The 23,113-nt window shown below is 34.5% G+C and overlaps 1 protein-coding gene across 1 annotated transcript in view; it reads left to right on the forward strand.

Moving 5' to 3' along the window:
- Positions 1-23,113, forward strand: part of CDH7 (cadherin 7) — a 71,600-nt gene that overhangs the window by 41,104 nt on the left and 7,383 nt on the right. The window contains exons 5-10 of the mRNA XM_026084940.1: positions 485-672; positions 11,158-11,411; positions 15,345-15,481; positions 17,483-17,604; positions 19,181-19,298; positions 22,015-22,266. Coding sequence (XP_025940725.1) covers positions 485-672; positions 11,158-11,411; positions 15,345-15,481; positions 17,483-17,604; positions 19,181-19,298; positions 22,015-22,266 — 1,071 coding nt within the window. The remainder of the gene's footprint in view (positions 1-484; positions 673-11,157; positions 11,412-15,344; positions 15,482-17,482; positions 17,605-19,180; positions 19,299-22,014; positions 22,267-23,113) is intronic.

Genomic DNA, 23,113 nt, shown 5'->3' on the forward strand with positions numbered 1-23,113 from the left:
TTTCAAGAATGCAGATGGTGCTCTTCTTATTAAAGAAATGAATATATCTCAGTTTCTGGTCAAACTCAGATTACAAACTGCCTAATCAAGATACGTAGTTATAAAATAATGAGATTTTACATTGATTTGATTTTATGTATTTTCTTTTTTTCGCTCTTTTGTGGAAAACAAAAAAGGAAAATATTTTCTGCCTTGGAAAGTTGCAGAAGGTGTTTGCCTCATGATTTACATGTCAATTTGGAAAGATGTTTTTGCATTCTTGTCTTGTACATCTAATAGAAGAGATGATGCCCATAGTACTAAAAGTAGATACATCACAAGAAATATCTAGCAGAGGAAAGGCAATTATTCTATTTTAAACTAAAAAATGTTTTATGGTAGCCTGAGCGAAAATATCAAATACATGATTTAAAGGAAGGTAGATGTTTTCTTAGCCCACAGCTCCATAAGACTCTGGATTCATTAAGTATTTTAAATTTCACAGGATCATATCAATATAATGTCCCAGAGTCTTTGCCTATGGCTTCTGTGGTGGCCAGAATAAAAGCTGCAGATGCAGATGTGGGACCTAATGCTGAAATGGAGTATAAGATTGCGGATGGTGATGGTTTGGGCATATTCAAAATTTCTGTAGACAAGGACACCCAAGAAGGCATCATTACAATTCAGAAGGTAAGTCTGATTTTCTGACTGATTCTGTTTGGGGCTGGGCAAGATGAGGGCAGGCAATATGAAGAGCTTTCACATTCAAGAGCCTTGACTGCTGTAAAAGCTTCCATCACAATATTTCACCTTGGTTTTAGTGTGTGTGTGATTCAGAAATTTGCAATGCCTTATACTGAAATTTCTCATTAATTTTTGGCTATATATATATWTTTTTTTATTTTATTTTTTTATTTTTTTGTAAAGCTCCAGCATATATAAACTTGGATGGGAATGTCAGTATTTATTTATCATTTTTCATTCACCATGTGTCATTCTGTTAAAGAGAAAATGTGAAAATATATCTTACCCCCATCCCCCAAAAAAGAAAGAAAGATCCTAATCCAAAATGGAACCCAAATATACTTTACAAAAATCTAATTGTCTTCTGTGATCTTGTTCTATGCAGGAGGCACACATTATTACTATTATAATTATGTATTAATGAGAATAGCTGTTTCACAAGATAATCTATTATCAGCAAATATTATTTCAAAAAAAGAAAATAATTATATAAATATTTTTATTCTTAACTTTCTATATGCCTATAATGTGAATTATTAACTTTTTAAAATTGAAAAATCACGTGTATATAAAAATATTAAAACTCAGCATTCTTACCTTGATGAAATACTTTGTAAAGAGTATCCTCTTCCAAATTAACTGTGCACTGAAATATTTTGGCAGAAGATTTCAGTTTTGAGGAGAACAGGAGGAAAAAAAACACTTAGAAGAGCCTTCTGTGATAAAATTTCATACTCTTAATGTGTGAATGCTTGGCACTGGCAATACTGAAACTACAGCTCTAACACTGCTAAGCAATTTAATGCACTCTAAAATGTGTGACTGACTTGGTATTTTAGAATATATGTAAGAGTTTTGCTGGATGAGGACCTATGTTTGTAGTTAATTTGATTCCATAGATGACTTTTTTTTGCATTACCTATGTACTCCTTAATCTTTATTAATCTCACCTATCCAATTTTGCATATCTTTTTTGCTCTGATTCGTGAATTCCTCTCTAAAGCAATATAAAGCTTCAACAACACTTCTGCTTTGAAAGAAGTTAATACTGCATAGTGTTGCAAAGTAGTGGCCTAATTCTGTGATATCCTGAATAACTACTACTGAGAGCTGGTAAGCACCCACTGATGTCAGAGCAAATGGAGGGTGTTCATCATCCCCAGAAGATCAGACTTTAATTCTTGTAATGTAAATCATCTTTTTACTGGCAAAAGGCAAAAGCATCCATCTTAGGCTTCTTGAGTACTGTGATAATTTCTACTTAGCACAATTTAAATAAAGGTGATGAAAAGTTAGCCATGTCTTTGTTCAACAGCCGAATTCAATGTGGCTGCTTCAGCTTGCTCATTTAATGTTTCTGAGCAAAGATCTGGAAGAATTATGCCTGTCCTAGAGGGAAAACATTTGTCAGTATCACAGTCAGCAGTACTGAATCAGCTGGGTGCTCTGATGATCTAAGTTGGGAACTGCTGAATATGTTTTAATTTTAATATGCTCTCACAAGCATGGTGTTTGTACCCGGAATCTCCTGATTTCAGTATAGTGCAGTGGGCCAAATAACTGTTGTTTTTTATTACTATACTCACTGTAGTCATGGAGCTGAACTGAACCTTATGGTTCTGAACATTTATCCTGAGAAGTGCTCCATGAAATGGCTAATGGACAACACTAAAGAGGTTACCAAATTCTAACCCACTGTAATCCTTCAGTTTGCTAATCATTTTTAAACCTAATGAATGCTGAAATGTTTTGACACAATAATTCAGACCTTTTTCTGAAGTGTTTCAAAGTCTCCCTCATTTCCCTGCCGTTATTGACTTCACTCCCCCTTCCGTACCCAAGGATCTCCCTCTGTTGAGGGCACTTCCCATCCACTGGATGACGTTTGCTCTTCGTTCCAATTCCAGGAAACTTGCTGCCTTTTTCACACCTGAAAGATCCTCCCACTAACCCTGCAGGCAAAAATGGCAGAGAACATTTATTGGGAGGGAAGAAAGAAAGTGAAGAGCTCAAGCACAGTGGCTACCAGGGCATTGCTTTCTAGTTGTTCTTCTCTGGAGGGCATATACACAGTAGTCCATTAATGAAAGTGTATGCAGGCTAAATGGGCTTCAAACACTGAGCCTAACCTGCCAAATCACTACAGAGTGAGCCAGAGATTGTCACTGCATAATAATGTGTGCTTGTTAATAAGGAATGAGGCAAGAAATTAAGTCGGTGGCTTGGAATCTGCCTAATCTCAGCATTTCACAATCCAGCACATGAAGCACTATACACCTCTGAGTGCAATTACCTGTCTTCTTTTCATTCCCCTGAAATCAGATGAGACATTGAGAAACAACTCAGCCTCCAAATGTGTGCCCATCCTTTTAAACTCCCATGTATTTAAATGCTCAGATGATACGTCTGCGTACACATCAAGCAGTAAAATGTCATGGCAAAGAGTTCTGAACAGGCACACTTGGGTTCTAAATGCAAATGCATGCTTCAGTTTTGCACACTTTTGCTTCAATCACACATACAAATCAGTATCTCTAAACAGCTGATGGCTCTGTTCCATTCACTTTTGTGCTGGGCATTGTGCAGAAAGTTTGGCACCTGGTTATCAAATTTCCGCACACAAACTACAGATTTTCATTCTGTTTCTAGAAGGACGCCCATTCTGAGACAATCTGAAAAGTTAATCCCTAAATAAAAGCTAAGACTTTGTTTTAATACAAATCATATTCAGATGCTCATAAAGAAGCATCAAGTACAAGAAAAAAATATTTTTCTTAAAAAAAAAAAGAGATCAACATTTTAGAGAAGTGAGATTTAAGAATGTATTAAGTAAAGTAGGATTTCTGTATGCTCCGAGTGAATGGAATATGAAAGAAAATGCCCAAGGATCAACAAAAAATTGCAAATAATGCATTGAAATGTAATGTACTCGGGCAGAAACCAAACATATGTTTGAAAAAGTGAAGTACCAAGGATATTGATATTAGAATGAGGAAAATGCTGCATGGTTAGATATTTCCCAAGATTACTTATATGTAATGGACTTGTTTAAAATATGTGTTGACTTGGAAGGTGCCAAGGCTGATGAATGAGATTCGGGTGTGTTTCTTTTCTTTTTTTCTTCATGTGCATTTGAACACATTTCTTCTCTGTACCCTAGGGACACAGAGACTTCAAAACATCAGAAGTCAGCAGGAAAAAAAAGTATCATACTCTCACTCTAGCAGTGATAAATGTATTATTCATCAAAAAATAAAGTGTATTCTGCCCTCATTTATACTTTTTTTGCATTGCTAAATCCAGAATTCTGTTTGGCTTGCACAGCTTACTCTGGATTTTCTTTTTTTTCCCCTCAAAACAGTTGGAGAACAGTAGCAGTATGCATGCTGTACCAGTGTACAACATTTGCTGCTGTATGACTTTTTGTCATACAGCTGCAAATACTGTGATATTTGTATATCACATATGGTGTTTGTGATACCTTATTCTCCTCCATCCTGGCCAGTACGCTCGATTAACTGAATGACAGAAGAATTTGATATTTAAATGAGACATGAAGCTCATGTAATCCAGAAAGTTGCTTAAGTTTATTCTAGAGAAAAGAAAGTTGTTCGAAAGCATTCTTTGGGACAAAGACAAACTCTTCTTCATGGTTTTATGGATTAAACAATAACAAAAGGTTAAATCTAGGCATAATGGATTTTTTTGTAAGATCAGTGGAGCTAGAATTTCTTCTTATGACAGCAGCTAGTAGTAACAGCTCTATTTACTTAGAACCATTTACTTAGTTGTTGGCACTAAAAAATAAAGTCTACCTTCTTCTGCAATATATTAACTGAATTCATATGCAAACAACTTATCCTGCATGTATCTAATAATGTGCAGAACAGTGCATTAATAAGTTGTTCTTAAGATGCCATGATGTGTTTCCAACCTACAATAGGAAATGAAAAATTGCAGAAAGATAAAGTCTACTTTCCAGAAGCTGGTATAAAAAATGGTGAATGGGACCCATAGGCAACATAGTTCGGAGGACTATTCCCGTATTCCAGAGAGAGTAGGAAAGTAATGGGAATACTAGTAGCAGTCTATCCCTTTGACTTGCCACGTTCATATAAGCTATAGTCCAGCAGCTTCAAGTTACTTTGCAATCCTTTCCATTTCTTTTCTTTCCTTCATTAAATAATAAGCAAACAAACAAACAAACAAACAAGCTCTGGCTTGTCAAATGAAAAAGAAGAAAGCCCTTCCTTTACTTTTATCCTGTACAGAGCAGTCTAAAGATATCACCTACTCAAATTCCATGCTCRAGTTCTGATGTTGCAAATAATAGGGGAGTTTGGATCTAAATTATTTCTTCTGGTTCACTCTCCCATACACACACACTGTGTTTAGTGAATACCTAAGTTGAGCTCAGCTAGCTACTTAAATTACTTACTTTTAAGTAGGATATAGGAAAACATCCATCTTCAAGTGATCTTTTTAGAAAAAAAATTGTCTTATACAGCTTTTGAAATGAAATTGGTCATCTGTATTTCTTAGGCATATTTGAAAAGTTTATCCTGGTTCTCACTGTGACTCAGTTCTCTGTTTGTAGAATAGGAGCAATTCCTTCCTGTGGTTTAATTCGTAATTTACATTCTGCTATCAATACTCTTAGTAAGGACTCAGATCATTTGCATATAAGCAGTAGCTACATTTGACATTGGTGAGGGTATTTGGAAGAGAAGCAGAATATTTCTACAGATATAGTTTTAAAAATGTATTAAATTTGTCTTTGCAGTAGTAGACTTAGAATTGAAGAAAAAATTATGGAAGTGAATGATGATTCAATCAATTACTACAAAAAATTGTAAAGTGTGCAAACCTATGTGTGTACAACTTCAAAATGAATTCATGTCACAGAATCCTGATCTTAATACATGTGAATTTTTTTTGGCTTCCATTTCTGTGCAAATGCATACACACACCATACTGTTTATACTTTCCAAAACACTTTTTCTAAAAACATTGCACAGGGAAAAGTATCATGTAAGTACTGATACCACTTTATTTACAAAGTTTCAGGCTATAATTGGGCTTCAGTAATAATAATAATAGCTTAGTAGCAAAACATCTTAAAATAAAAACCTGTTAGATAATATGTATTCACCTACATCTTTATCATATACTTTTTTTTTTAAAATACTAATGGTAATTAAAAAAAAATAAAGCTGTAAGGTATATTTTAATTATATGCATCATACCTACATTTTTGAAAGGATATGAGATCTAATTCAAACCCTTTGAAGCCTATAGAGAGATCCTAGTGGACTTTAGTGCAAGAAGAGCCTGAAGACTCTGAAGAGGGATGTCACATCTTATTTGGGCAAATGATAAGCATCAAGAAGCAAGTTTACCACTGTACAGTTTGTGCTCATTTTGTTTTAATTTCTTCCCCCATACACAACCCTACTACCAATATCATCAACAGGTTTGAATGTTGGGGGGGAAAAAGTGAAAATAAGTGATGCAAAATACTTTTTCATAGAAATTGGCTTCTAAGAGATTATTCTAAAACCTGAACTAGTTCTAAGAGTAATACTGGCAATTATAAAAATGGAGGTTTTATGCATAAGCCTTTGAGTGAAAAGCTATCTTTCTATTAGAGTTAACATTTCACTTTTTCGGCTAGAAAATTTGCTTTCAATTCTATATCAGAGTTTACAATGTAAGAACTTGAGTCTTCTATGGTTCCTTTGAGATATAATGTGCATTTGTTTGATATACCGCTGTTTTCAATACAAAACCTCAACCGGGCTTAAAAATGGGATTTTCACCTCTGTAAAGTACATTATTACAAAGTTACGGTACAGTAAAAAATGAATATTACAAAAATGGGCTTCCTGTGAAAGATAACTTCATATCCAGCCTCTGTGATATAGATGACTTGTTTTGTAATTTCCTTCAGACAGGAAAAAAACCTTACCCCTTAGAAAAAAAAGGGGAAAAAAAAAAAAGAAAAGGAAGAGAGAGATAAAAAAATAAAAAAAAAACAAAATGAGAGAAAGATGAATGGAGCCTACACAGGATCTAATCAGATAACACTAATGCACGGATATTAATGGAGCTGTCATGCTCTATTCACTGTACTGAAGAACTGAAGTATACATTGTCCTTTTAACCTTCAACACTGATGTAGTGATTTGTAAGCTGTTGACTTGGTATTCCATTATTGGAACCTGTGCTTTTGTTATAGCAGGAAATAATGAAGGCATGATCCGAAGGCCAGTTAAATGATTCTATCTATATAATAGACATCAGTGATAATTAGATTAAAAGAGAGAGAGAGAGAAAAAAAGATCTTTTCAGTGCACTTTTTAAGACTTTCATTCGTGTCTGTAATGTGTAATATCTTCATTATATTTTCTCTGCATTGTTGGCACATTTCCTCTAGGTTGAGAAGTCTTATTTACTGATAATATCTCAGAGGCTCTGTTGATTTTCCCAGATTATCTTCTGCCTCAAAACCTCGTATCTGTGTGTTCATCATAGGATCTGAGAATCTGTATTTTATAGGAAGAGGGTGAGGTTGATGACTGTATATTGTCACACCCCGTAGGAAGAAGTCTCTGCCCTGAAGAACTAAGAAGCAAATAGTAATATTGTCTCTATTTACCCACCCTTTACCCACCCAAACTTTTCCTCTTCAAAACACCAGCTGCTCCCCCTGACCCCCAATATGTACTTATCTTAGATTCTTTTTCATTAGCAAGGTACCTTATGGCTTTTTGAAACTATCAGCAGCTTTGGGTACCATAGAATATCTGAGGAAGATACCTACGGCAGGATTTATATGACTGAAAGCAGATGTTTACATCTAGTTATTGATACTCCCTTTCTAGCAAGTGTGGAAAAACAGGCATTCATAGGTAGACCGGAAAACTCATTTCCGAGAAGAATTTCTCTCCACTCTTTATTAAGGAGCATATCATGATTTTCTCAGATGTACACGTCTGCATTAGAGAAGATGAAGCCTGCCATCAGTAACTAAGCCAGTTAAAAATGTATATATACACAATGATTAGTTTTCCACCCTTCTCTGTGAGGAAATGTCTTTTCAATGAATATGTGTTATTTGTCTTTTATTGTTTTGCCTCCTATTCTCTCCTACTCTAATACTCTTGTACTCCAGTCAAATAAAGAAGGATCTCTTCCTACCCTATAAGAATGAAATGCAATGATTTAAAAGCACATGTCAGTACTTGTGATAATCATTCATAAGATTTTCATGACTTTTAATAATTAAAGCCACAGAAGTTCTACTTTTTTTAATCAATACAGAAACATGGGAATGTCTGCAAAACTGTCCTTTAAATAGTATTTTTTCATTATTGTGATTTACCTATTAAAGTTAAATTTTATATAATTTGCCTGATTACACATATTGTGCTGTAGGCACATTTGCTATTAAAACAGAATTTTTCATGATTTTTTTTCTTAGGATGAATTTGGTATTGACAGTAGTTTCTCATAAGAAGCTATCTTGCCTGCATCCTTATGATATACTTCCATGTGTTTGATTAAGTATTGCTGTAACCTGGATTATCCTATTTCAACATATACCACTGATTAATGGAACAAATTAACCTTCCCTTCTCTGGCCTATGTAACTCTAAAGTCGAAAGGACAATGTGAAAATAAAAAACAATAGACTAAAAAACATAGTTATGTGGTACTATCTGTTTGAGTTTTGGAGTCATGAGACATCTGATATACATAGAAACAATTAAGTGGAAACTCATTATTTAGATCCAGTGATTTTGCCTCATAACATGGCATTGGGTGCTCCTTAGTTCTGTGTTAACAGAAATTAGCACAGGAATTCTGCCATTAATAGAGTCACATTTTCACAAGTGCAATTTCAAGAACCAGAAGTGCAGGCAAAGGGAATATGGACACCCAGCTCAGAATTAGTTATCAATGTGCAACTTTATATACAGTACAAAGTACAAGAATATAACCATAATCAGACCATAGCAGTTCAGCACATTCCTAAGCTTGTAAACATGAACATACTTGTTGGCAGAGCGCAATGTAAACCCAAATATGGAGTTCTGCAAAGTCTAAAATTCTGTGTGGAAGAGTTGAGAGACTCCTTATCTCCCTGATTCTTAAACAACTACGTCTCAGTGGAAATTTAAGTTTGAGTAATATTAACTATTTAATGCTAATAGTTGAACTTTTTCTTTTTCTTTTTTTTTTTTAAATGAAAAACATCCCCAAGTTTAGAATTTTCATGTGGCAGGCCATATCTTCAGCTTTTTCAATGGCATAATTCAGTTATATATTGTTACTCTAAACATCGATAGCAGATTAAAAAAAGAAAGCCTGCAATAGAATATATTAATTTCAACTGAATATGAAAATAATCAGAATAAGGAGTAATGTATAAACCAGGCTATTCATTTTTATGTCTAATCTATTTGAAAACACCAGTTTCTAATCAAAACCAGGTTGGCATAAAATTTCTTGTCTGCTGCATCAGAGACGTACAGAATTGAGGGATTTAGATATACATTTTTGTCCATTCTGATGGAAAATATATAGTTTGCTAAAGACAATGKTTTTTTTTATTCTCAACAAATCTTATACTATATTTTGTCTGTGACATTCTTCAAACTATAATTTCTTTTGTTCATATGGTGTTTTTATTGAAAAATGAGAAGAAGAGTCTTAACATATTTGCCCTTTTGGTTATCTTCTTTTTAATCTTGTTGTTCATCTAGCCCTCTCAATTGCTTAATTGTTATCACCATGCAATATAGTTTCTGAGACATTTTTCATCATCTTAACACCACATTTATATTTGAATTATGGCTGTGAGATGTGTTTCAAAGCCCATCTTTTGTACTTGAAGTATAAAGCCAAGATTAAGATTCAAAGCAATTAAACATTTTTTGTAATAAATACTGACTAGTATCCAGTTATATATTAAGTATCCAGAAAACCTTCTTTATGGCATAACCCTGTTAGAAGAACTACCGATACTTCAGTTCTGATTCAATGCAACAAATAAGCACATGCATAACATAAAGATCACATATATTCCTGTTCAGAAAAGCCTTTTGCTGCCATGTAGAGTTTATAAAAATTTAGTGCCTTTCTGAATGTGATGTTCTGCAATTTATTTTTCATTTTTTAAATCCTGCCTGTTTACAGATGTATTGTGATGTTAGCATAATCACTGACTTTAAGATGCTCATTTGGGATTTATTCTAGTGTAACTTCGTGGAGAATTTAGAACCTTGTATTTGTAGGTCCACAGATGTGTGTTTAACCTCTACTGTTCCTCTTAGTGAGTACAGGAATGCTTTTCAGATGTTGCTAGATTATTTTGCAAACCTATTATATATCCTCAAGATTTGTTCAGGATCAGAACTGCTGAAAACCTTTTAAAATCTGTTTTATATATTTGGAAATTTAGTTTGAAAAGATAGTTGATTAATCAGACAGCAGATTTAGCAATGCTTGGGTCTTTGAATGCTGCTCTTGATGATTGAACTCTGTATTACAAAGGCTTAGTTAGCTAGGCACTTGGTGCAGACTGACACCTGAGGCTATGGATATTACAGGGTAAACTCTGATAATATTAATACTTGCTTTCAACGATTGCTTTTGAAGCAAGATGTTATTTTACCTTCAAAACTTTTTTCGTCATGGGGCTACCCTCCAGATCATAGGTATTCTATGAGTTACAGGATAGCAAATATTCTTGGGGTAGTTTTTGAATATAGTTTTAATTGCAAAGGAAACTATACATTCATCAAACATAATTAAAGCAAAGGTGGGGAAAATTAATGCATGTTTTTATGCGTTATATAATAATTATATGCATTATGCATATAAATATAATATCTATAAATACCATAAACTGGGTAATATAGGACATTACATGTGATATTACCTTGGATATCAATATAAATAGTATAAAAAGAAAGATTCATTCAGAACAATGAAATAATGAGGTAGGATCTGGTCCTCACAGAAGTCATAGGGAGTTTTGTCATTAACGCAAGGAATTTTTGTTTCATTGGCAGGGCAGATTTTTCAGAACTATCCTTCCTACTAAAGTTATTGGGGAATGTTCACTAACATTAATTATAATGGAATTAGGCAAATATGAGGTGTTTTTTAAAGTTCCACTCACACCTTATCTTCTACAGCAAACATTCAATAAAATCAAGAACTGAAAATATTCTTGAATTCACTATCTTCTTCTACTTATTTGCCAAAAATAAAGCTAAAAAATGAGCCATGCTCTGCCAATCAAAAGTACTGCTCACATATAAATGACAAAGTTCATTTTACACTTGCTGGCAGTTTTAAGTGAAGCAGTTTTGCTGCAACATCTCTAGATAATTAAACTTCCAAATAACTTTACCTTTATAGGAGCTGGATTTTGAAGCTAAAACAAGCTACACCCTGAGGATAGAAGCAGCCAATATGTATGTTGACCCTCGCTTCCTAAGTCTGGGACCTTTCAGCGATATGACAACAGTGAAGATAATTGTGGAAGATGTTGATGAGCCGCCTGTGTTTTCTTCTCGGTTGTATTCCATGGTGGTGTCTGAAGCAGCAAAGGTTGGCACTATCATTGGAACTGTAGCAGCCCATGACCCAGATGCTTCAAATAGTCCTGTCAGGTAATTATAAGGCTTCTTAATTGTTTATTTATTTAGCCCTTTTTGTCATATTGTTCACTTTGTTGTAGGAGATTATTCATTTGCACTAAAAGAGACTAGGAAGGTTTTTCCCTTGCAAAGGGAGACAGAGATGTTCTAAGAGTTGTATATTTTGATTCTTATACTCCTGAAGCTATAAGTATATGTATATATATTTAAATCTCTGGAAAAGGGAAAGGGAAAAGGAAAAGGAAAGGGGCAAAAAAAGAGAGGAGAGGAGAGGAGAGGAGAGGAGAGGAGAGGAGAAGAGAGGAGAGGATTTCAAAGCAGAAAAACAAACAAACAAACAAACAAACAAACAAAAACATATTATCCAGGGTCAATTCTCTGTAAAGTTTAGGAAGAATCAATTATTACTGTTAACAATTTATGTTGTGTTAAATCAATCTGGACCAAAATCTCTCCCTCTCTCTCTCTCTCTATATATATATATGTGTATATATATATATATATATCATGATTCATATTCTGAGTGCACTGTTGGGGAAAAATGCTATAGCACATATCCTCCTTTGCATCATAAAACAGAGTTGAGGGCCCACAGAGTGAACGTGTTACAATGAACTCTTTACATAACAGAAATGTATAAGATGAGATGTGTATCCAGTTAAATGTATGTGACAGAAGTCTCAGAAGGGTTATGAAGCATAATGAGGTTTATGAACAGGTAAGCCAGAATGGTTAAAAGACGAAAAGACTGCCTTAAATTCTACTGCAGCCAAATATCTTCCATTAGAACAGGAAGAGATGTGAACTATAGAGACACATGAAGACTGTCAAGGGCTTCTTCCTTCTTCTCCTTATCTTCTGAATGTGAAGAATATGCAATTCTTCCCCAATTTAATGACTGGCATCTAAGCTTTAGGGAACACAAAATATGAATGATGTTTGTCTATCCCTCGAGGAAAAGAACTCAAAGTCAAAGGCTCATCATGCAAGTTAAAACATGAATGAGTTACTTGTTACTCTTCTTCTTAGGCAGAATAGTAGCATTAAGTGTCCAAGTAACATGCAAAGGATCTGAAGAGTAATGCTTCTGACTCTGGGGAATTCTGAGAACTTAAACACCTGCAGAAAGGGGACAGTATATAGTAGTAAAAGTTAATATTATGTTTCATTTGTTATTATTATTCATTCAGAGCATACAAAGGACTGCATAGATGCAGAACTAGTTTAGACTTCACCATTTTTTGGTGCTGTTAAATTTTTACTTTCATGCCTTAAAGATGATCTCGTGCCTCTACTGTAGCTCTGTAATTTCTAAAGCAGCAATCTTAAGTTGTAAAAATAAAGCATATGTTTCAATCCTAGGGGTGATGCAAGTGTTCTCTCCCTCTCTTTCATTACATATTTGCAACAGATTCAAAATAGCTGCCTCCAGTCATGTATAAACAAGTCCTAGCTGAATGGGTTGGCAGGGATTTACTTGTGAAATTTATCTTTGCTGAGCTCTTTCTTTACTGTGGCAGAGTTTTCTGGCACTGATGTTAGCATCTGGTACATGATATCAGGTTTAGCAGAACTTGCAGAGTCCAATTAAATCCAGGTCTATGTATGCTCACTATGCTTTTGACTCTTATATAAAAGTAAGGATGAGTTTACTGGCCCTGTTCTGGTTACTTTTTACAATTCCAGCATCAAAAACAGTTATATCAGCAGCTTAACTGACATCTTGACGATTTCTCCTGCTTCAGAGCTGTTTGGAATTTGAGGGTGAGGAAAAAGGGAAATAGTGAGGGTTTATCTATATGCTTGCACACCATATACACTGTCAGGAGTAATGACAGAAAATACAGTTTAAAGCTGTCCTGCATCTGCTGTAATGTACATCAGAGACCAAATTCACCTAAAACTGGAATGTGTAAAAGAGGATTAATGCATAATACTTTTCTTGATCTATTTAAGAAGTTTAAATTATCATTTTATGAATAGATATTCCAAATTCCAAACATTGGATTATATTGATATTGATTAAACACTTGATTTGTTGCAGTTCACAAAATGTTGCAATTACAAGATCAGACACTCTTAAAATCTTGACAGAAATGAAAAGTGTAAAAAATAGTTTGAAAATAGGAGGCTATCTTGTATGGACCTGAGAACTATTGATGTTTGAACCAGCTTAAATAAAGGATTTAAAACTCCTGCAGCTCAAAGATTTTCAGGTATTAATGACTGAAAAGAATTAAAGGATTAAAAGTCTTTAAACTGCTTTTTTTTTTTTAATTTGAATATGGATGCAACACTTGTGTTAAGGGAAATTGCTTGCTTGGTATGCAAGAAAAAATATTTTTTTCTTCTTGTTTTATCTGTTGTCTAATTTATGTAATTCATTTGTGTTTGTCCATCCTTCCTTCCTTCTCTCCCTGCCTCTTTCCTTCTTTCCTTCTTCTTCTTCATTTTTTTTTTTTTTTAGAAAGTCCTTTAACTCTCCAGATTGCATAGTGATAGTGTTAATAACTGGGAAATTAAAAGACTGGCAGAAGATTGAGTCCCAGCTACTGGGCCTGCCAAGATAGACTATATCACATAGGTGACAGGAATAGTCTCTAGGGAAAGCTTGCCAGCCTCAAAACAGGTGAAGAACTGGCCGCATAACAACAGTGCTGGAATGAAGAAAAGGAAAAATGAACTACTATTGACATAAAATGAAAAAAAAAGAAAAAAAGAAAGAGAATGAGTCTCAGTCAATGAAAACTAAAAAGTTTATTGTTATCAAGGTTCTCTCTCAAACTGTGACATAATACAGTAAGCAATTCCAAATGCATAGTGAGTCTCTGCTCTAGAGATTTTGCAGCCAAGAGGGATAGATGAAAACACTGTAATACAGCAGAGTAGAATCCGGTGTATTACAACACAGAACAAATAACTAGTGCTGTAAGTTCATTATAGCTGGGAAGTCCAGTCTTTGAACTATCTTCTGTAATTCTTTCCTTCCACACTGTTAAAAGCTTTTGATTAATGTCATATCAATAATCTAATCTATCATCACTGTGACAGTAATTGTAATAATCACACTTGGTCTGATTCTGACATTTTAATTCATCTTGAGTGTAGGGAAGTGCTCTGAAGTACTTGATCTAAATGAGAGTGCAAGAATCTGACCCAATATTAAATCGAATGTCAAGAATACTTCAGTTGTAAATCTAACACTGCCTAATCAACTGTCCTTTTCTCTCAAAAGGAATATAAACAGAACATCCACAGGCAGTTTGACCTTTTCCCTTATGCTATTTTTTATTTGCTAATGAGCTGATTTCCCCTTCCTAAAACAAGTTTGGAGGTAAAAGATATGTTAAGCCAAAGAGTCAAGGGCACAAGCCTGTGTTTGTCTAATGACAGTAGAGCACTGGGAGCTGATGACRATGACATGCAATCCCCTGACCTACTCTACAACATCCTTCTTTTTTTTCCCCCTGTCCCTGTGGCTCCGGGTGATTCAGGGGCTCTTCTGCTGGTGATAGAAAGCTCTGTGCCGTAGACTGCCAGCCCTGTGGCAGCAGAGCCAGGCTGGTACAGCCATGTGGCAAGCTTCCAGCTCACTTTCACATGAGGTTGGGTTCAGGAATATACTATTCCATGAAGAAATGAATGGCTGCATCACAGCAGAAAAGAAGAAAGAAAAGAGAGGGAAATACCTATAACTTCACTTAAGAGGGCATTATGAACTGTGGGAACAGAGCCAGCCACTGCCAGCACAGCTCATTGTGCAGTCTGCATTTTCTAGCCTATATGCACAGCTTTGTTTCTCTCAACACCCTGCAGAAGCTGGACAAAACAAAGCTAAAATGGTGAAACAATGGAAACACTTTCTCTCTAATGAGAAATCAATAAAACATTTTTACAAGTGGTAATTGAACATAAATCAAAAGTTTTCTTTCATCCTTCACCTAGGTACTCAATAGATCGAAACACAGACCTAGAGAGGTATTTCAATATTGATGCCAACAGTGGAGTCATTACGACTGCCAAGTCTTTGGACAGGGAAACTAATGCTGTTCATAACATCACAGTTTTGGCAATGGAGAGTCGTAAGTAGCATTTTATAAATTTTATTAGCTGTTTATGTATAGAGCTTCAAGTTTAATCATCATCAGCTTCATCAAGTGAAAATAGGACCATTGAGATAAAAATAACTTGTCTTGCTCAATATAAAAGAAACATATGTGATTAATAAAATAAAATAAAATAAACAGAAATAACAAGGATTAAATATTTGATCTTTCCTTTGCCTCACATCCTGTGTAGTCTTTTGACATCTGAAAAGCAAGTACAAAGGGAGATGAAAAATGTTAAGTCAGGAGTCTGGGACCCAATATCAGGAAAGGAAAAGTGATATAGAGTATGAAGAAGAGGAGTTAACTTACTAACATGACACTCACTCATAGCTGATTGCTGTTGGTCTACCACAGCACTCTTGGAAAGAGTTAAGGAAAGAGGATGTGAATATTTATATGGTTTCACTGCCCTGAAGTGTCAGGTCTTACCTAGAGTACTTGCTCTCTCTTCTGGTGTGAGTGACTATGTAAAGATGAAAAACAACGAAGAGTCTAACTACTTGAGTGTATGTAACAGGAATTCTGTTAACACAAATTTAAACCTAAACTTGTTCAGCTGTGAACATTTTTTTTTTAATGTTGTGAAAAAAAATAGATTTTTATGCCTCTACWGGTTTGATTTGAAGAATATATTTCTTCAAATTTTGCCCTTATTGCTGTTCTGTTGGGCAATGGTAATAAAGCAGTTATAAATTCTCTGACATACTATTTTAAGAAATCCACAGTCTTTGCTTTCAATGAGGTTAATTTCATGTTTAACCTCAATGATAACATTTATGATTTAGTAGCTTTATGAATTTATCTCATATTCTCAGAACTAGATTTTGGTCCATCAGGCCTGCATGGGAGCCAATGATTTTCCTTGCTATTAATAAAACTGAGAGGGCCGCCAAGGGACATGCTTGAAACAAGTGACAATCTTGGAGCATAAGTATTACATTAGAATGTTTTCATTTACATTCATGGCCAGCCTGGTTTTCAGTAAGCTTAGGTCAGCAGAGGAGAAAGATGGTGTCAACACTGTTTGTCCTATGTCCTTCTGCTTTTTCACATGTGGAATAAGAAAATGGACATCGTACCCTACATTTGGATGAACTGCTCTAAAAATTTATAGCATTTAATAAAATTTGATAGCAATACCTTAGAAAAAGATAGATACATATTTGAAGCTTTGTACAGTTTTTAAGTCTGCCCTACTCTATCTCTAATATCATCACTTGTGGTAAAAAAAATAATGCAAACTTTCTATTTCCTGCTCCAAAACAGAAGTACTAACCAGCAAAATAGATATAGTATACACTGATGTCTTTTATGCTTAGTTCACCACTTATATACTGTGTAAGATTGAATGATGACATTGAACACTGCATAGATGCCTATTTTAGCTAGACATGTGCTTTAATTTGAGAATATGATTCATATTTAAGGTATTTGTTATGTTTGTTAATGACAGTGTTAAAATACTTAGGTTTGTGTATGCTTTTAATAGTTTGGGATTTGCTGGGGAATGCAGCTTGTTCTTCTCCGTTGTTGTACAGAGCCAAGGGAATTGTCTTTGACTTCTTGATCAATTTGGTCAATCTGAATCAAACTGAATTACAACAAAAAAATATGCGTTACACCCATAATGATCATACTATTCTCAATATGAATAGTGCTGTTTTGGCTAAATATACACCAGTGGTGATGGTTTTACATCATCTTGCTTATTATACTTCTGTAGAATGCTATTCAGTTCTGTGATTAGTGAGTTAGATTATCCCTGAAAGTAAAATCTCAGTCCCACTGAAGCTGTTGGAAAACATAAACATTGTTTTCAGAAGATCAATCCAAGAGCTTCCTTTGACTTTTTAGGAGGGAYTGTAGTTGATTTGACAGGGATATGCCAAATGAAACACAAATGAAACACATACTGATCCAAAGAATAACCTGTAAAGAGCTTTCCTTGCTTGTTTTGTTGGCTTCTTTTTGTAGAGAATCCAGCACAGATTGGGAGAGGCTATGTAGCCATCACAATCCTTGACATCAATGACAATGCCCCTGAGTTTGCCATGGAGTATGAGACAACTGTCTGTGAAAATGCTCAGCCTGGTCAGGTATGGATTGATTTTTTTTTAATGTTTATTTTTATTGGATAGGCAGTCGTTCCTTCTGAAAGCCTGTCAGCTTTAAGATAAAATATAAATCAGCTTATGGCAGTAAAAATGACACTTAGATGTGCAGCACAAACAAATATTCATCGAACCCTAAAATATCCACCATATCTCTGATGAGAAAGCTGCACACGTTAAAATTAGAGGTCAAGGTAGTGTTAAAAGCTCTGGGCTTCCTTGCTGACAAAACTGACACATTTTGCTGAGCTCACCTAATTTTGAATAATGTTAAGAATGCTTACACCTCCTGATTTTACTGGGAAGTGGGAAATCTCAACTCCTAGATGATTCTGATACCTAAAAGCCTACTATTTCTAAAACGAGTACACACTTGTTTCTGTTAGGAAGTACGGGCCATGAGACCTCACRTTCACTAGGGAAATTTATTCCTACCAAACTCTCCTGTGTTTTTTATTCCCAACAATACTTCCAAGAAATCCTAGATGCAACTAACTGCATCTGATGTTGTTTGTCCTTGGTGTGTCTCATATTTGGACTTTCCTCTTTACTTCTTAAGACCTGAGGAAATATACGTTGTCTAATTCTCTCGTCTCTCTCCCAGAGAACTAGCGGATGTTTCAACCAAATAGATCCCACGTATTCCCTGGGAGGCTCTACACTTCTGTKCCTTCTCCCAGAATATTGTCTTTTCTGTGGCAGATGCTGTTTATTGCACATTTCAAGATTGCAGCAGAATTTAAATCCTCAAGAGAAAGCACTATGACTATTAGCTCGTGTTCCTGAGAAACACAGAAATAGAATAAGAGTGCTCTTATATGAAAAATAAATAAATAAATAAATAGCATGGACTGGGCAAGCTGCATAAAGCACCCTTTTGTAACTGCTTGCTTTCCCTGTGATTAGCCAGAACTTTTAGTTCTGAATATTCATTCCTTTATGAACTGTAATCAATGGTGACACCTTTCTTTTAGAGACAGATTATGACAGAATTTTAGAAAATAAAGCTAGAAAAGTGAAAAAAAAAACAGGAAATGTTAATATAATTAGTACTTGGCTCTTTTTCTTTTCCTTTTTTTTTTTTTAAGGTAAATTAATTAAAAGGCTGAAAAGTATAATCTTTTCATCACCAAAGTTTGCAGTGCAATGTTGATTGCAGCCACTGATAACAATGAGAGGGCCATGTTATAGCCATCCAGAAGATATGCTTCTTCCACTGCTGTGTAGTTTATAATTGACTGCTAAAGCCATTTATATCCCACTGCTATGTATTTTCTATTCTAAGCTCTGCTGAATGACAGGACTTAAACCTCTTGCAGACGCTACAGAGCATTGTTTTGGGCCAAATAAATTCAGTTACAGGGAAAGCAAGGAAAAGAGTCACATTTTGATTTTAATATTATCTGTATATGTTTAGGAAATTAGAAAACCAGAGTGTATTACGAGCAGGACTTTAGAGTTGATACTTTAACAGCAATAGAGGAGTTACGTGTATACAGTGTGAGTATATTTACACTTCTTCACATTCCAAACACTAAAAACCCAACGTATCTTAAAACAGGTCATCCAGAAAATCAGTGCAATTGATAAAGATGACCCACCAAATGGTCATCAGTTCTACTTCAGTTTAACAGCAGAGGCAGCAAATAACCACAATTTTACACTGCAGGACAACAAAGGTAAGAATATAAATGTGACAGGACATTTGTTTGGGTAGATATTCACTATCAACATCTTTCATTTTGAAAATGTAGTGGTGATTATCATCTACATAAAATTCCATTCTGGTAAGGACCTAAATTTAAGTTAAATCAGCCTCCAAAGTAATTTTATCTGTAGATTATCTGTCAAGTGGATAAAGCTGTTGTTTGAATCATTTAAAGTCTTGAGCCAAACAGAGCAGCTTCGAATCTTATTTTTTTCTAGAAGTCACTCTTTTCACATTTTTTTCCTTGTATTTATAGGTTTTTATCTAAATTAGATTTTACCTTGGGGCAATGACTGAAAAATGTCCAGGACTTAATGTTTTATTAATATAACTCAGGGCATGGTAATTTTTTTTTTTTTTTTGAGAAAAAGCATCTTTTCAATAAGTATACCACCTACTGAAAAATGCTTTTGAAAATGAAAGCTGCCTACAATATTTACACAGACTTCATATGACTATTTCCCCAAAGACTTATGCAGACTCCCGTTGACTTCACATTTCTATTAGTTAAAATATCCGAGAACACACTTCTATTTAGTGTTCTTATTACTACACTGTATAGCATGGCAGCTGGGCATGTGTCAGTCAGTTTAACTAATAGCTGAAGCAAATAGAACAAAACAGACACTCTTACTCTTTCATTGCTCTTTTATATATCAGCACTAACCAGAGTTACAAAGTCATCCCTATTAATAAAGTAAGAAGAATAGACATATGTTAGATTAAAGGGCAATGTTTRTACAGATAGACTTTGAACAACATTCAGGCTTTAATACCCCTTCAGTCCTACATAACAATAAAACTAAGTATAAGATCTCTCACACAGATATTTATTGCCTTGTTCTGCATGCGTTGGTGATGTGCTTAATTTTCTTCCTGTGAGGAACTTGCCATTACAAGCTAAAGATTGTATTAGAAATAATGATCAAAATAAAAATAAAAAAATGCTTTAGAATAAGACTCTGTTCAGAACTCTGATATTGTTGCAAGTACTGCAAAGTATTTAATGAAAAGACAGGCACTCTTCCAAAGAACTTAAATTTGTGAAGAGTCATAATATACCATTTGCAATGCCAGTAAAATCAATGGTGTTACAAAAAACAACAGTACTTGCCTGTTTTGATATTGTTCAGTTTTATATATATCTCATATTGTGGTGCTATGTCCAGCAGTGTTTGTATACTTAGACAGACATGTTAAAATACATATTAGATATCTATACAGGACTATAGATATATCTGTCTATAAACTGATTGATAGATAGACAGATAGACAGATACACAGACAGACAGACAGGCAGACAGTCGACCGACTGATTGACTGACTGACTGAGCTTTTCTATATATTTTAGGAAATGCATCTCCCTACCTCTTAGGAGCCATCAAACTGCATTGAACACTAAGTTTTGCACAGATTTTCTGCAACACRTAGACTTTTTAATCACCCAACTCAGAACAGAAATGAAGCACACATTTTAGCTTGATTATATTAATTGTCTTATTGAATTTGGTGGAATATTTACCAAATGTTTGCCAGATCAGACACAAAGGATGCACTTTTAAAAAAATTGTGTTCATTCACACTGTAATAAAATCTTTCCATGTTGTTCTTAACTTGTATAAGCTTAAAGGAGGAAAAAGTGCCAGATGATAGAAAACATTTTTTTCTGTTAACTGCTAGTTTTAGTACTATTTAAGAGATTTAATTAAAATATTTTAAAATATAAGTTTGTATCAAAATGATATATTCAGTTTTTGGTTAGCTAGGCATTCGATGAGTGCAGTCAACAGCCATAAGGAAATACCCACTTCTTACTCTAATAATACAGAAATCAAAACTAGAGACTTATCATGGCATTTATTTGAGTGGCTTATTGAAGTTTTTAAACCCTATCTTTGCTTGGTAGGTGTTAATCACATTTCAGCTATTTTTTCTTTCATTATCATGACAGAGAGCAAACATTTTTATTTTTTATTTTTTATAGAAAATTACCTGAGATATGATTATCCACTGTAGAGAAATGGATGGAGATATGCGAGTAAGCCATCCATAGAGGTTATGAGTGTAAATCTATACAAATTCGTGTTCTCTTTCAGACTCCTAACTCTCAGCTGAGACTGAAAACAAGTGCGTGTCTTTGTTACATGTGCAATTACATGTATTTGTGCACAAACTGGATTTTTTTTTTTTTTGCATTCAGAAAAAGCATTTGTTTTCAGAGCTTATTCCTCATGAATAAGTTCATCATTTCCATTAATACATTACCTCATTTATGAATAATTGAAACAGATCTTTGGAAATTAGAGCTGAAACATGAATATAGATGCTTAATTTGATCATTGAAGGATGATTTTTTTCTTTTCTTTTCCCTTACAATGATCTTATCTTCAACTATGCTTCTAGACTGTGGAACTGTGAGCATAATTAAAATCTAATAGACTTCTACAATTTTGAAACAATCCTTAGTGGAAAACAGAAACCTTTATGCTATTTATATGATTAGTGATTTGGTTAATTGAGTATGAATTCGCAGCTGATCCTTTTTYTGCAACTCCAAAAATGTATGAACAGGAAAGAAAAGTTCATTAAAATAAAGTGTTTATAGTCTTTCGAGTGAAAGGTTGTGTTATCTATGGACTTGTATTTTAGATAGACCATGTATTGTATGCTTTTATTTGTCTGTTTAGATAACACTGCAACAGTGCTAACCAGAAGAAATGGGTTCCAGAGACAGGAACAGTCTGTTTTCTACTTGCCAATATTCATTGTGGACAGCGGATCGCCTTCACTTAGTAGCACTAATACCCTCACCATCCGAGTCTGTGATTGTGATGCAGATGGTATTGCTCAGACATGCAATGCAGAGGCATACATCTTGCCTGCAGGACTTAGCACTGGAGCCCTGATAGCAATACTGGCTTGTGTCTTGACATTGCTAGGTATGTTATTTTCCATTCAATGTACAGATGAAAAAAAAAAAAGCATCTATGAACTTTTTTTTTTCGCCTTTATCCACAGAACTTTTTAAACAGGAACAGCTGACATGCCAGCCAGAGCAGCATTTTGTATCATGAGCCACAAAAAATTTAGCTTTGGCTTGTAAAGTTCAGATACTTTGTATCTAAGTTAAACTGCCTCCAGTTATATCTATAAAATAATACTAAAAGGAAAATGATCAACTATATCAGATGTAACAGTTAAGAGACAATGCAGGTGGAACAGTGAGTTTATGGAAATATTTCTCTTGTTTAACACAGCTGGTCATTTTCAGATTACTCATTATATAATCTGTATCAGTGTGTGCTCCCTTTTAGAGATATGACTCTTTTTAAATATATTTTGATTTGTAGAGAACAAAAGACATTCAGAAAATACAACAGATGTAATTTACGGATAAGAATCATTGTATTTAATTGAACATCTACATCTTCTGCAACTGGTAGCACAATTGGATTTTATGTTATGCAGTGAAACTGTAGCTAGATAAGAGACAGGGAGAGCAACTGGTTTGAAAATACTGGAACCATGTCAAGAGACTAGTTTGGTTAGCATTTATCGTTTCATGCCGACACCATAAACAAAATGACTAACAGGTCCACATCAGGGAGTAAAGATGAAGGATCATTCGGCATCTGCAGGATGCAGATGAGCGTAGCTGCACTTTTATTTATTGTTAAAAAGATCTCATTACATATGTCCCAATTCAGCACACAGAAATTTTCTTGTGTGTTCTTATCTGTAGAGAGATTACTATATTCCCTGGCTGCACATATCAGCCTTAAGGAA

This window comes from Apteryx rowi, unplaced genomic scaffold (assembly GCF_003343035.1).
Source record: "Apteryx rowi isolate R43461 unplaced genomic scaffold, aptRow1 scaffold_656, whole genome shotgun sequence".
Lineage (NCBI taxonomy): Eukaryota > Metazoa > Chordata > Aves > Apterygiformes > Apterygidae > Apteryx > Apteryx rowi.